Source organism: Onthophagus taurus, chromosome 2 (genome assembly GCF_036711975.1).
Source record: "Onthophagus taurus isolate NC chromosome 2, IU_Otau_3.0, whole genome shotgun sequence".
In the NCBI taxonomy this organism is placed as follows: Eukaryota; Metazoa; Arthropoda; class Insecta; order Coleoptera; family Scarabaeidae; genus Onthophagus; species Onthophagus taurus.
The window spans coordinates 12,761,607-12,774,113 of NC_091967.1; the positions used below are offsets into that span (position 1 = coordinate 12,761,607).

Consider the following 12,507-nt stretch of genomic DNA (forward strand, 5'->3'; position numbering starts at 1 on the left):
TTACCGCCAAAATATCTAGTGATATTTTCTGGTGATTTTTCCTAGTGTAAATCTGACTTTCGCGTTTACTCCTCCTGGTTTAAAAACAGAGTATAGTTAGTACTATTTGTATTTCTTGCCGTTATGGGGTGGGGGAACATGCTGGCGAATCGGACCGTTTTCTCGACCAAGCGAATATCGTGAGCACGTACTCCAGTAAATTATACAGTGTGTCCCCGGATAGGTGAAACGACTCTTATAAAAGGTAAATTTTTTTCGATATTAATTGTCATTTTTTGGGGTTTAGCCCTGCTTGATTAAAGACTAATTTTAAACGTATTTTGAATTTTTTAAAAACAAGTGAGCCTTGACAGTGAAAGAAAAACTCTTTTTGTGGCAGGTAAAGTACCTGTTTACAGTACGTGAAAGTGTTACTAAGAAGTTTTGTTCAGAATGAAAAACTATGGCCATATGTAAATTTTCGGATTGATCGGCCTACTGTAAAAAAATCCATATCAATCAATTTTATTTTTAACAAAGACTGCCATGGAAAAACAAAATTGCTTTCCTGTCACTGTTAATCTGTCAAACTGTAATTTAGTACATTTAAAGTGTTTTTCAAATACACTGTTAACATTAGAGGAAAAAGTTTACGTGATTCAGTGTTATGGAATCGGGGAAAACCCGATAAATTGTGGTTACTGCTTTATTTAGTGAAAAATTTCAAAATACAGGAATTAAAAGAAGTACTTGTTGGCGTTTAATCAAAAGATTTCTTACAGCAGGAAGTATTCACTCTAAGAAAAAAAAAATTATGATGAAACTGATTAAGTGTTAGCTATAATTAACTGTTTTCTTTGTGGGCGAACACACACTTCATTTTTGGTGAACATTTTAAGAACGGTTTGTTTATTTTTTCCGAATAATCTGAATCTCAAAACAAAAAATCGTATAAAGTACTATTGACGAAAATAATAAAAAATGGGTTTTATCAAAGTAGGCCGATAATTCCGAAAATTTGCGTATGGCCATAACTTTTCATTCTGAATAAAATATCTGCGTAACATTTTATCATACTGTAAACAGAAAAGGTACTTTACCTAATAATACACAAGAAGTTTTCGCTTCAGTGTCAACAGTAACTTGTTTTTAAAAATATGAAAATATGTTCAAAATTAGTCTTTAACCAAGCAGGGCTGAACCCCAAACGATGACAATTAATATCAAAAAAATTTTATAAGAGTCGTTTCACCTATCCGGGGACATACTGTATGTATCTCGATGGTTCTGTGTGTCAATCCTTCCAATGACGTCACAGCAAGGCCTTTGCGGGACATTGCGGGAGGATACGTTCTGATACGTTCATAGTATAGGTTATGTTAACCTCAGCAAAAATATGTTTTGCTAAAAAATTTAATGAAATCAATACCAAAGATAACAAATCTCATTTTAAACGAAAACTAGTCATTAAATTTGTAAGAAATACATTAAAACTGTATAAAAATGGCGAATTCAGGTATAAATATCATAATCATAATGAAGTTTTATCTACAGAGTACAAATTTTTTAGATATTCCAATAATTGAAATAATCATCTTATTGATATTATTAGTAATAACCAGAGTAATGTATGTAATTCATAAAGTAACAACAGGACATACGAAATTAACAGATAAAAAAAGAACACATCCAGCTAAAACAATAATATGTATGGGTTCTGGTGGACATACAACAGAAATGTTACTTTTAATTCAAGGATTAGACTTTAAAAAATATACACCCAGATCTTACATTATTGCAAAAACCGATACAACTACTTATAAGAAAATCAAACATTTTGAAAGTACCTTGAATGAAGGTAGTTATACAATTTATAAGGTACCCCGAAGTAGGGAAGTTCATCAATCATATATAACATCAATATTTTCTACTTTATATTCTATATTGTACTGTATTCCATTAATTTTAAAAATACGCCCTGAAGTAGTACTTTGTAATGGACCAGGAACATGCATTCCTATTTGTGGTTTAGTTTTTCTATTAAAAGTAGCCTTTTTAAGTCAATGTAGAATTGTATTTGTTGAAAGTTTTTGTCGAACCGAAACATTCTCATTAACTGGAAAAATACTTATGTACTTTGCTGATAATATAGTTGTTCAATGGCCCAAATTGCAACAAAAATTAAAAAGATCTGATTATATTGGACAATTAATGTAATAAATATTACTAAATATAATTACTAGATTTTATTTAAACAAATCTTACAATTTAATGCATTTTAAGTTGCCTATATAGCTATTCTAACCTCACTTAAAAACAGATTATACATTTTTAAACACACCTTTGCCCTGCATGTTTACACAAAACAGGTCATTCCTTTGCTCTTTATCTGTTATTCAACATTTATAAATAACCATTCACGTCAAAAATTACTGAATTTAATCATCTCATCATGTTAAAGGTAAACTTTAATACAGTTATTCTTAATAAAACAACGTATATTAAGTTTTCAATATGTTCTTTTTAGGGGACTGTTTCTTTAGTAACTGGAGGCGCTTCTGGTTTAGGAAAAGCCACGGTTCAGCGGCTAATTCAACAAGGTGGTCGTGTTGTACTATGTGATCTCCCCGGTTCTAAAGGAAATGAAGTGGCCAAAGAATTAGGGGGCGAAGATAAAGTTGTATTTGCCCCTATTGATGTAAGTCTTTTTTAAGTATAGTTGAGTGGTAATAATTTTTTTTTATTTAGGTCACATCAGAAAATGATGTTAAATCAGCTTTAGATATTACAAAACAAAAATTTGGTAAATTGGATAATTGTATTAATTGTGCTGGAATTGGAACTGCATTTAAAGTTTATAATTTTAATAAAAAGCAAGCACATACTTTAGAAGATTATGCAAAAGTTATTAATGTATGTTATTTATGTTTTAATAATTTCATTTAATTATTTTAAATATTATCAAAATAGGTCAATACAATTGGCATGTTCAATGTGATTAGATTATCAGTGGGTTTAATAGGCGAAAATGAACCAAATACAGAAGGACAAAGAGGCGTTGTTGTAAACACAGCTTCAATAGCAGCTTATGATGGACAAATTGGTCAAGCAGCTTATGCTGCAAGTAAAGGAGCTGTTGTTGCAATGACTTTACCTTTAGCTAGGGATTTAGCGCCACAAGGAATTCGAGTTGTTACAATCGCTCCAGGTTATTCTTTGCATTATAATGAGTTATGTGAATTATCAACATTTCTTTTAGGTTTATTTTGGACACCATTATTAGAAAAATTACCTGAAAAAGCAATCAATTTCTTAAGTAAAAGCGTCCCTTTCCCCCATAGATTAGGTAAACCGGAAGAATTTGCTCAAATGGTTCAATCAATTATTGAAAATCCAATGCTAAATGGTGAAGTGATAAGATTAGATGGTGCCTTACGGATGCAATAAAACAACAAATCTATTTTTCAATCTTATTAAGTGTAAAGATTTCTTACTTAATATAAAGTTATTGTAACAAAAACAAAAAATATTATTAATTATAGTTTTCATTAAAACCAAACATCCCCAACGTCATCATCTTCCTGTATTGGCTGTGATGAATTTAAGTTGGTTAAATCTTCATCGCTTTCGCTAACAGCTAAATCATCTTTAATTGTTAAATAGACTGGATCAGAAGTAGATTCTTTAATTGGTTCTAATTGACGATGTTGTGGTAATCCCGCCATTAAAAAGTCTGATGGATCGTAATTTGGATCAACATCAAGACTTTCTTCTACAAAAAAAAAAAACATGTGTTTTTGTTTCAAATAATACAAACATTTACCTTTATAGATTAGAGCCTCAGTTTCACCATCTCCATCAGTTTGATGGTAATAACCCATTGTACCCAATTGCACCATAGCTTCAGCAGCTTGTTGGCTGTCATCATCAGCACCCGGCATTTCCGCATCAATTAAAATTCCCGCTTTAGTATCTTCAAATTCAGTTAATGGAACTTCATCTAATTCTTCTTCACTTGAAAATTGTAAGTCTACAAAATTAAAAAAAATAGTATTTGTTGTAATTGAATTATGTTATGATTAACCTTCTTCAAGGGTTGCTGCCGTTTTCTTCTTAGGTCTACCACGTCCTTTACGAATTTTCGGTTGTAAACTGTCTGGATCATCGATGGCGGCACCTTCAACATCAACATATTCCATATCTTCCGAATGAAGTTTATGTAAATCTGGAGAACTTGTTTGACTTGCTCGATCTGGTTCAGCTATAGTGTAATTTTCTTCATCTCCCCCCATCCACGTTTGATCATCATCTTGTAATATTCTTTCTTGAGCTAAAGAGACTTTGTTCTCTAATTGGGTGAGATGTTCATCATACTAAAAAATATAAATTAAATATACAATGCGTTTCAAAAGTAACGGATAAAATCATTACAAACAATTTACGAAAAAATCGCTGAAATATTAAAATTTTTTGGTGTATATTTTAAATTTATTAAAAAATTTAAATCTTTAGACCCGTTTCAACGATTTTTTCATAAATTGTTTATAATAATTTTATCGAATTCATCCGTTAATTAATTATCGTACCCGACGTCATCATTGCAAGTATGCAACCAACATCACAGTATCGGTATTGCAATACGCGTTTTGCGATATTGGTTGCATACTTGCAATGATGACGTCGGGTAGGATAATTAATTAACACACTGTAGATATAGCAGACCTCGTAGAACGTTATATTTTTATTGAACGAAAAGAGACGCACGACTAAACCTGATTATTTCTAGGTCTAGTGTTCCCTTCGTTGTATTAGTCCGTTATATCGAGGTTTTACTATATATAGTAATACAACATCATACAAGTTAACCTCAAACTAACCTCATCTAATGTAACCTTACAAACTTTAACCAATAACTCTGCTTTTTGTGTAAACGGCGAATCTTTTCCATTATACAAAGTACAATTTTCAAGAATTTGTTGAACATCAACTAAAAATTCGTGTCGATTATGATATTTGTGGGTTGCAACTTTTTTCGCAATTGTATCCAAATCCATTGGTCTTTTTATTATGTTGTAATAATCCTTTACTAATTTTTTATTAACCGGTTTCAAGAATGGCCACGATTCTTGCATCGTTTTTAGTTTAGTGTTGATTACATTATCTAATATAAACGTTAAAGCGACTTGATCGTCATCGTCTAGTAAAGGATTGATAGCTTTCTCGAGTCGCATCAGACGATCTTCTTTCTCAGCTAAACGTTCCACGCATTTATCTAACATTCTTTGCGCGGCCATTGTTAAACTGCTTTTTACACCGTTATACAAAGTAGAATTTTCCAAGATTTGATTAACGTCTGCTAAAAATTCTTCGCGACTTTGATATTTTTTCTGGCGAAGATTTTCTCTTATAGTTTGAAGGTCCATGGGTCTATGTATTATTCTATAATAATCCATTACTAACTATAAGTCAAAAATTTCAATTAAAATCAAAACAGATTTATAATAAAATTAAAATCTTACTTTTGGATTAACAGGGAATAAAAATGGTTGAACATCAGGCATATCTCTTAATTCATTTAGTATACTTTCTAAAATTGTTGATAAAACAACAACAGGATCCGTTCGTCTTCTATTAGCTGGCCTATTATGACGTTTTAAATAATCACAATGAAGGTCCGATGTTGCTCGACGTTTTTTTCTATTTCCCATTGCATCTTTTGGCACCTTTAGTAATAATGTTTTTCTTTTTATTTCTTCAGCATGCTAAAAAATTAAAATTTCATAACAATTTTAATCTTTAAATAATTAATAACTTACCTTAAGAACTTTACCGGATAACTTAACTTTCGTCCCATCAACATTAACTAAATCTTCATCGTCAGTATTTAATTGCTTTTCAATTTCTTCTTCTTGCTCTTCCGTCATAGCTACATTTAATGGAATCGTGGATCCGCTGTTTTGATACAAAGGACACGCTTTATTAGTTCTCATGTGACCAACATTACCGCAAGCGCCGCATTTTAATTTTAAATCTGGTTTTAATTTTGTTTTTCGACGAGATTTCGGTGGCGATAATAAAGGTTTACTTGTACTTGGTGTAGGATGTGGTGTAGACGGACCTAAAATTTTATTTTGTTTTATCTTTAATATAAGAGAAAAACAAAAATGGGAAACCTTCTAAAGTGATGGGTTTTATATCTAATTGCTCTCTACTTCCAAGAGAATTAGAATTCGTACTATGACTACCACCTAAAGCCAAACGTTCCCTTTCTTGGTTTCTTTTAATCCTTCTAAGTTGTTCTTGAATACGACGTTTTTCCCGTTTCATTTCTTCTTTTTGGGCTTCATCCAATGTCGCAAATTGTCGGATGAATTGATCGTCTTTAGTTGTTCTTATTTTTACGTACGCGTCGATTACAGCTGCTTTTCTAACGTATTCAGCACGGGTGTATTCTTTTCCCTCTGGATCTCGGAAGGTTCTTATAATTTTTAATACACGACCTAATAAATAAAATTTTAAATAAAATACATAAAAAGATGAACTAAAAATAGAAACCTTGTTGAGCGTAATTTACGTTATCTGGGTTATCATCTTCCTCTTTTATCTTTTTATCTTTGCCTTTTTTGTCATCACCACTTTCCATAATCATTTTTTTAAGCTCTTGTCGTTCTTGTTCTTCTCTTTCACGTGATAACTAAAATAGCGAAATGTTATTAAATATATTTGGTATTTAAATTTTATATTTTTTACTTACTTGAGTACTTGTTTTTTTATTAGCCAACATATTCTCAATATTCTTTCCCATTTCTTCGATATCTTCATCGCTATCTTCCTCAGAGCTTTCACCTTCATCAGTACTCAAAACTTCCGCGCTTGCCAAAACCCTATTTTGCAAGTCGAATATTCTTTGGCATTCCTCTTTGTATCTTTCTTGGTGTTCAGCGATCGAAAATCGGTTTCCTCTTGAAAATTTATCCATTCCTTCTTCGCCTGCTTTAGCTTTTTCTGTTGATAATGTTCTAACGACATCAATAACTTCCCATCTAGACAATTTTTTAATCTACAATACAAAATAATAATACTTCTTAACAAATAATAACAACAAAGTGAAGTTTAATACTTCTTCTTCGGGAACTCCAAATTTTCTTAATAAAGCTTTGGCGTTATTTAATGAGAGTCTTCTTAAATCAGCGTCTGTTCCAGTTACGGTTCTTTTTGGTTGCGATTCCTGCTCTTCTTTGCTTTGCTAAAACAAATTTCTTCTTAAGATTAACTCAAAATTTCGTTTAAAACTTCTTACTGTTGGCTTATTTGGGACTCTAACGTAACTGAATCCTTCGCCACATCCTGTAGGATCAGCAGGGCCAGTTAATTGTAATAAACATTTTCCTTTCATTGCTTGAATGTAAGCCCTTGTAGTGTTCCAAGGTGCTACTTTGACTTCGTCATCCATTTTGAGTTGCATTTCTTCGTCGTCGTCTTCTGCGGGTGTGAACAAAAATTTTTCGCCGTATCCGGCATCTTTTAATCGTTGTTCGGCGGCTACCATACTAAAGAACGAACAACATTGCTCGGGCGAGACCATCGCTCGAATTTCCTCTTCGGTTGGAAGTCGAAATTCGGGTTTGATCACCCACCAGTTCGAATCCATACCAGTTCTTTTAAAATCAGCGCACAATTTCAAACGTTTCCTTATGCTGCTTTCGGAATGCGAGGGGAACGCCTTTTTGATATCGTCCATTTTTATACGACGCGGGTTATCTCTGCTTTTCCAAAATAACCTGTATATAAATACCTAAAACAAATAAATTGGTTATAAAGAATCGTTTTTATAGGACGAAAACTTACCTGTAGGAAATCTCGTATAAAATTGTTGGCCCTTTTCGAATTGGGACCTGGTACTTCATACAATGGACATTCTTGGCCAGCACAATAAAGAGCATCAATTTCTCTTATGTAATATTGTTGTCTTGTTCTTATTATTAAGAAATCTGTTTCTGGGATTTTATGTTCATAAATTGGAGCTCTGAAATAAATCAATTAAGTAGTAAACCATTTCCATAAAAAAAGTATTTTAATTTTTATTTACCTATACATATTATTTTCAACCGCTTGGATACTTTGTCCAGGATACAAAATTCCCAAAAATGGGGATGTATGAGCATAAGCAGTTTCACCATATTTATATGTAGGTGGTCCAGTATCTTTTCCAGCTTTTCTTTTGTAATAATTTTTTATTTTTGAGCACATTCCCACCTTAAAATTTAAACAATAAATTAAAATTCATGCCATAATAAACAATGTTTCTTGACTTTAATGAAATAAAAATATGGGTAAGTTACCAATTCATCTAGGATAAAAACTTACTTGATTAATAAGTGGTGGATGCTCCTCACAAAACTCCACTAGAATTAAATCTCCATCACGCCCTGTTAAATCATCAGCTGTGCGCATGAAAAATACATCACCACCACCAGATGCTAATCTTTCAGCTTCTCTTTGCTAAATACAAATCAAAATAAAAATCATATAATTAAGTAACTCCAAATGTGTTAAATAAAAATAATAACCTTAGCTTTCTTCTTAATATGTTTTAATAAAGGATTAACTGGATGCGGACCAGGTGAAGCCAAAGGTCCATGTGAAAATCTCTTCATGGGTGGGCGATGGAAATTTCTTAAACGCATTGGGCCCATATGAGTTTGTATAAACGGTGTTCTTAATTCAACAACAGGTGTTGAGTGTTGAATAAGATTTCCACCTCCAACTTTTAATCGTAATGTGGTTTCTGATGATTTTGGCATGTAATATCTAAAAATTTCATTATTAAATTCTTTTTGCTTTAATTGATAAATTTCCTTCTTACATATCATTCGAAATATTAAAAGGATCTCTATCTGGAGACTTTGGTGCAGGTGGAGGAGTATCCTCTTGTAAAACATTAATTACTCCAGCTTTTCCCAGCAGAATTTTCGATTTTTTGACGTGAGGATGCGGAATTTTAACTTTAACTGGTGTTGGTTGACCTGCAATTTGTTTTGATGGATCTATATCATCAGGAATTCCTAAAATTATGTTTTCATCATTAGGATCTAAAGTTAATATTGATGGTTTTGGGATGTGATTCATGTTTTCCGCATCCCAAATAACGTCGTTTTCCCATCTCCCATAAACTAAATCTTCATTTTCTACAGGGAAAATTGAGTACCATGTATCATCTTGTTCCTGTTCTTGTCTTTGTTTATTAGGAAGTAATCTAAAGAAATAATTCATAAAGAGTACGAAGTTTTATTTCTATCAATTAAAGAGATTTAGGCGCAAATATTGACTTACGACTGCGATTTTGAAGGTTTGGCACCTGGTAAAGGTGGAGCAGGAATTGGAGGTACTCTGACAGTACTTCCTGGAATAGCACCACCTTTACCTGGTTGACTAAATGCCTGTGCAGTCCTATTTCCACTACTTGGAACCCAACCAGCTGCATTACTTTTTGAATTTAATTTCTGGAGAACCTAATAAAATCAAAAATTATTTTATGTATTCATGCTTCAAGTTAATCGCCCCTGAATTTCATAAATTATTTGGCATTTCTTCACTTACTTTCATTTTAATTTCATTTCCATCCCAAACAACATCATCTTCCCAATGCAACTGTGTTACCATTAAAAATGCATCATCAGGAAATGGTTCTGCTTCAACAGGTTCTGGAGGATTCTTTTCAACCTAAATAACAAACAATATAAATCCTTATCTTATGTTATTACAGTAAAACCTCAATATAACAGACTAATACAGGGAAGGAAGTATCTGTTATAGCCAAAAATCACAAGGATGGTAGAATCTAAGAGGACTGTTACATCCCAGGAACAGGTGCACAGCTCAAAGGCCTGTTCTAATAGAAGATTTATACATCATATAGACAACTCAGGAAATACCCTGAGTTTATATTAGTTGTTATATTATATATTTGTATATTAGTAGTATGACTTAAAAATATTTTGTCCATTATATTGAAGTTTTCCTATATTAACAACTTGCAAAAATTACTTGAGAATCTTTTAATTTAAATCCATAATTAAATCCATCTCCACTTTCAGGAACCTCCAACATATCATACCAAATCTGAGCAGGACCGAATCTCCAATCAGCAGCTTTAGGCCCTGTATCATCTTTAGCCAATGCTTCCTGTTTATTTTCAGCTGAAGATGCTTCGATAGGTTTTAAAAACTTTTCTTCATCATCACTTTTGCATTGTTCAGGTGTCACTTGGGCATAATCAAAGTGCCATCCTCTATTTTTTGGTTTATCTTCTTCAGTTGAAGAATCAGATTCTTGCCCACCAGTACTACCTTCTTTGGCTCTCCTTTTTTTCTTCTTTTTCTTAACATTGCGCCAAATGTTTGGTAAACTGCTAGGTTTTCCAGGACCAAACACTCTTGAAAATCTTAAAACTTGCCCATGTCTAAAGTCGGGGAATAATTCAGTGACATCAACGTTTGCATATTTTGATGGTAACATAGCAGCTAATGGGGTTTCTAACTTTTTCTTCGAGTCATTTTCTGTCAACAGTCTATAATCACCATTTGATTCCATTTTAATGGGTAATGGTGGCGGAGGCATTAATTCTTTGTCATCAGCCATTTTTTCATCATCTCCATCATAATCTTCAATTTTGATTAAGGGTCCACCTTCATCTTCAGCTAATTCATTGATATCTGAGTAATCTATAGCTAAATCTAACTTCTTTACTTCATCTTCAATTAGAAAAAATCAAATATTATAGGTAAACAATTATTAAAATTAAAATTACCATCATGAGAAAAATTATCATCATCATATTTATTATTTGATTCAACATCACTATCCATATCATCTTTTTCATCAATCATTTCTTTTAACATCGAACCTAATCCTAACCTAAAAATACATTTTTAGTATTTTTTTATACAATGATAAAATGTGCTCTAAATTCTCACTTTCCGAGTGAAGCTAATTGTTTACGAGTATCATAATCGAAAACATCGCTGTCCAACTCGCCAGATTCGTCGATATATCCAAAGAGAAACCCAGTAAGGTTAACTCCTTCATCCTGGCCATCATTTTCATCGTCGCTGTCGCCCATTGCGCCTAAAAATATCATTTTATAATCACTCTATATACCATATCTGTTAATTAAGTACCTAAATTATAATAATTGTTCTTCAAAACTCAACAAAAAAACTTTAGCTAAGATCATATTAAAACATTGTTGACAGTGGTTGACAGTTGAAATGTAAACATCGACAACCATCAAGAAGGTAATAAAGTAGATTTCTACTTTATCTATTTTTAAAAGTAATTTATTTATATATTAAATGTTAAATTTAATTAATAATTTTCGACTTCTTTAGATTCATTTATTATATTAAAATCGTATTTATATTAATATCGTAAATACTGTGTTTAAATTTAAATATACGCCAAAGTAAAAATATTAATAACAGTTTCCTGCTTTATCTTCATCTTAAAAATACTCCTGAAGTGTATATTTTATAGGTTATCTTTAATTTATATTTAAATAAGTATATATCTAGAGCAAATAAATATAATAGAATTACTAAAATCAATAAAAGCAACCTTATTTTTCCTCGTTTATACTATACTAAAAGATAAAAGTAATCCAATACCCTCAATGTATTCCAATAAATTATATGATATCAGGGATATCAGTTGATAACTTGCATGTTATCCTAGCATACGTTTTCAAGATAATTTCAACTTTTTAAGCATTAAATGTAATTAAAAATAGTCAAATACTAATGAAGTTATATAAAAATAATAGATTTTTATTGTAGATAATTAATTATTACTTAAAAATGGTTATCCGGCATCATGTACAAGGTTATGAAAACTTTTGCAAGTTTATGGAGGAATTTAAGGCTGATGGCCAATTAATTCACGTTTATTTTAGTGGAAATAAGCTTCCAAATGGTGAAAGTTGGTGTGATGATTGTGTCCGAGGTAAATAACATTCCATTTTTAAGATTTACAAAAAAAATGATATTTTATAGCCCTTCCCGTTATTGAAGCCGGGCTCTCGCAGGCACCAGAAAATTCCCATTTTATTTATGTTGAAGTGGGCGATAGACCAACGTAATTTTATTTAATTTATAATTCAAAATTACTTTTATATAAAATAATTCCTTTTTTTAGTTGGAAAGATCCAAAATGTCCATTTCGTACAGATAAAAAAACGAATTTAATGGTTTTACCCACATTACTAAGATGGAATAGCCCTCAAAAACTCCAAGGTGATCAATGCGAGAAACCAGAGTTAGTTGAAATGTTATTTACTGATGAATAAAATTAAAGGAAGCAAGAAAAAATAAATGTTTTATATCCCAAATAAAAATTTATTTACCTTATTTTACACCTACATAATAATAAATAGATTTTTTATCACAATATTTTTTATTTCACCATTATATTACTCTATAACTATCATAACAAAAACATTGATACAGAGTGTTTATAATTTTTAAATTTCTA

General features: G+C 31.5%; 4 protein-coding genes across 5 annotated transcripts; 3 read left to right on the forward strand and 1 right to left on the reverse strand.

Moving 5' to 3' along the window:
- Positions 1 to 1,229: 1,229 nt before the first annotated feature.
- On the forward strand, positions 1,230 to 2,215 carry LOC111425861 (ALG14, UDP-N-acetylglucosaminyltransferase subunit). The gene is made up of 2 exons (XM_023060149.2): positions 1,230 to 1,495; positions 1,550 to 2,215. The coding sequence occupies exons 1-2, from the start codon at positions 1,483 to 1,485 to the stop codon at positions 2,194 to 2,196; spliced, it is 660 nt and encodes a 219-aa protein (XP_022915917.2). The 5' UTR covers positions 1,230 to 1,482; the 3' UTR covers positions 2,197 to 2,215.
- Positions 2,216 to 2,292: 77 nt separating this feature from the next.
- Positions 2,293 to 3,515, forward strand: LOC111425860 (hydroxysteroid 17-beta dehydrogenase 10). The gene is made up of 5 exons (XM_023060148.2): positions 2,293 to 2,440; positions 2,507 to 2,677; positions 2,728 to 2,892; positions 2,950 to 3,187; positions 3,239 to 3,515. The coding sequence occupies exons 1-5, from the start codon at positions 2,432 to 2,434 to the stop codon at positions 3,424 to 3,426; spliced, it is 771 nt and encodes a 256-aa protein (XP_022915916.1). The 5' UTR covers positions 2,293 to 2,431; the 3' UTR covers positions 3,427 to 3,515.
- LOC111425857 (TATA-box binding protein associated factor 1) lies at positions 3,438 to 11,270 on the reverse strand. The gene is made up of 22 exons (XM_023060142.2): positions 11,160 to 11,270; positions 10,956 to 11,106; positions 10,790 to 10,896; positions 10,027 to 10,733; positions 9,580 to 9,702; positions 9,313 to 9,491; positions 8,846 to 9,235; positions 8,550 to 8,790; positions 8,347 to 8,481; positions 8,069 to 8,235; positions 7,828 to 8,005; positions 7,280 to 7,774; positions 7,100 to 7,225; positions 6,734 to 7,039; positions 6,535 to 6,673; positions 6,153 to 6,479; positions 5,796 to 6,097; positions 5,499 to 5,741; positions 4,857 to 5,438; positions 4,064 to 4,352; positions 3,803 to 4,009; positions 3,438 to 3,751 (listed from the first exon to the last, which is right to left on the reverse strand). The coding sequence occupies exons 2-22, from the start codon at positions 11,099 to 11,101 to the stop codon at positions 3,528 to 3,530; spliced, it is 5,613 nt and encodes a 1,870-aa protein (XP_022915910.2). The 5' UTR covers positions 11,102 to 11,106; positions 11,160 to 11,270; the 3' UTR covers positions 3,438 to 3,527.
- A 408-nt stretch (positions 11,271 to 11,678) lies between these two features.
- Positions 11,679 to 12,423, forward strand: LOC111426008 (thioredoxin domain-containing protein 17-like). Of its 2 annotated transcripts, none has more exons than XM_023060338.2 (4): positions 11,679 to 11,753; positions 11,814 to 11,979; positions 12,030 to 12,111; positions 12,172 to 12,423. In XM_023060338.2, exons 2-4 carry the CDS (start codon positions 11,835 to 11,837, stop codon positions 12,320 to 12,322), a joined length of 378 nt encoding a protein of 125 aa, XP_022916106.2. In that variant the 5' UTR covers positions 11,679 to 11,753; positions 11,814 to 11,834; the 3' UTR covers positions 12,323 to 12,423. The 2 variants fall into 2 exon arrangements, with proteins under 2 accessions (XP_022916106.2, XP_071050384.1); XM_071194283.1 differs by having other exon boundaries at positions 11,702 to 11,753; positions 11,801 to 11,979.
- Positions 12,424 to 12,507: the final 84 nt, after the last annotated feature.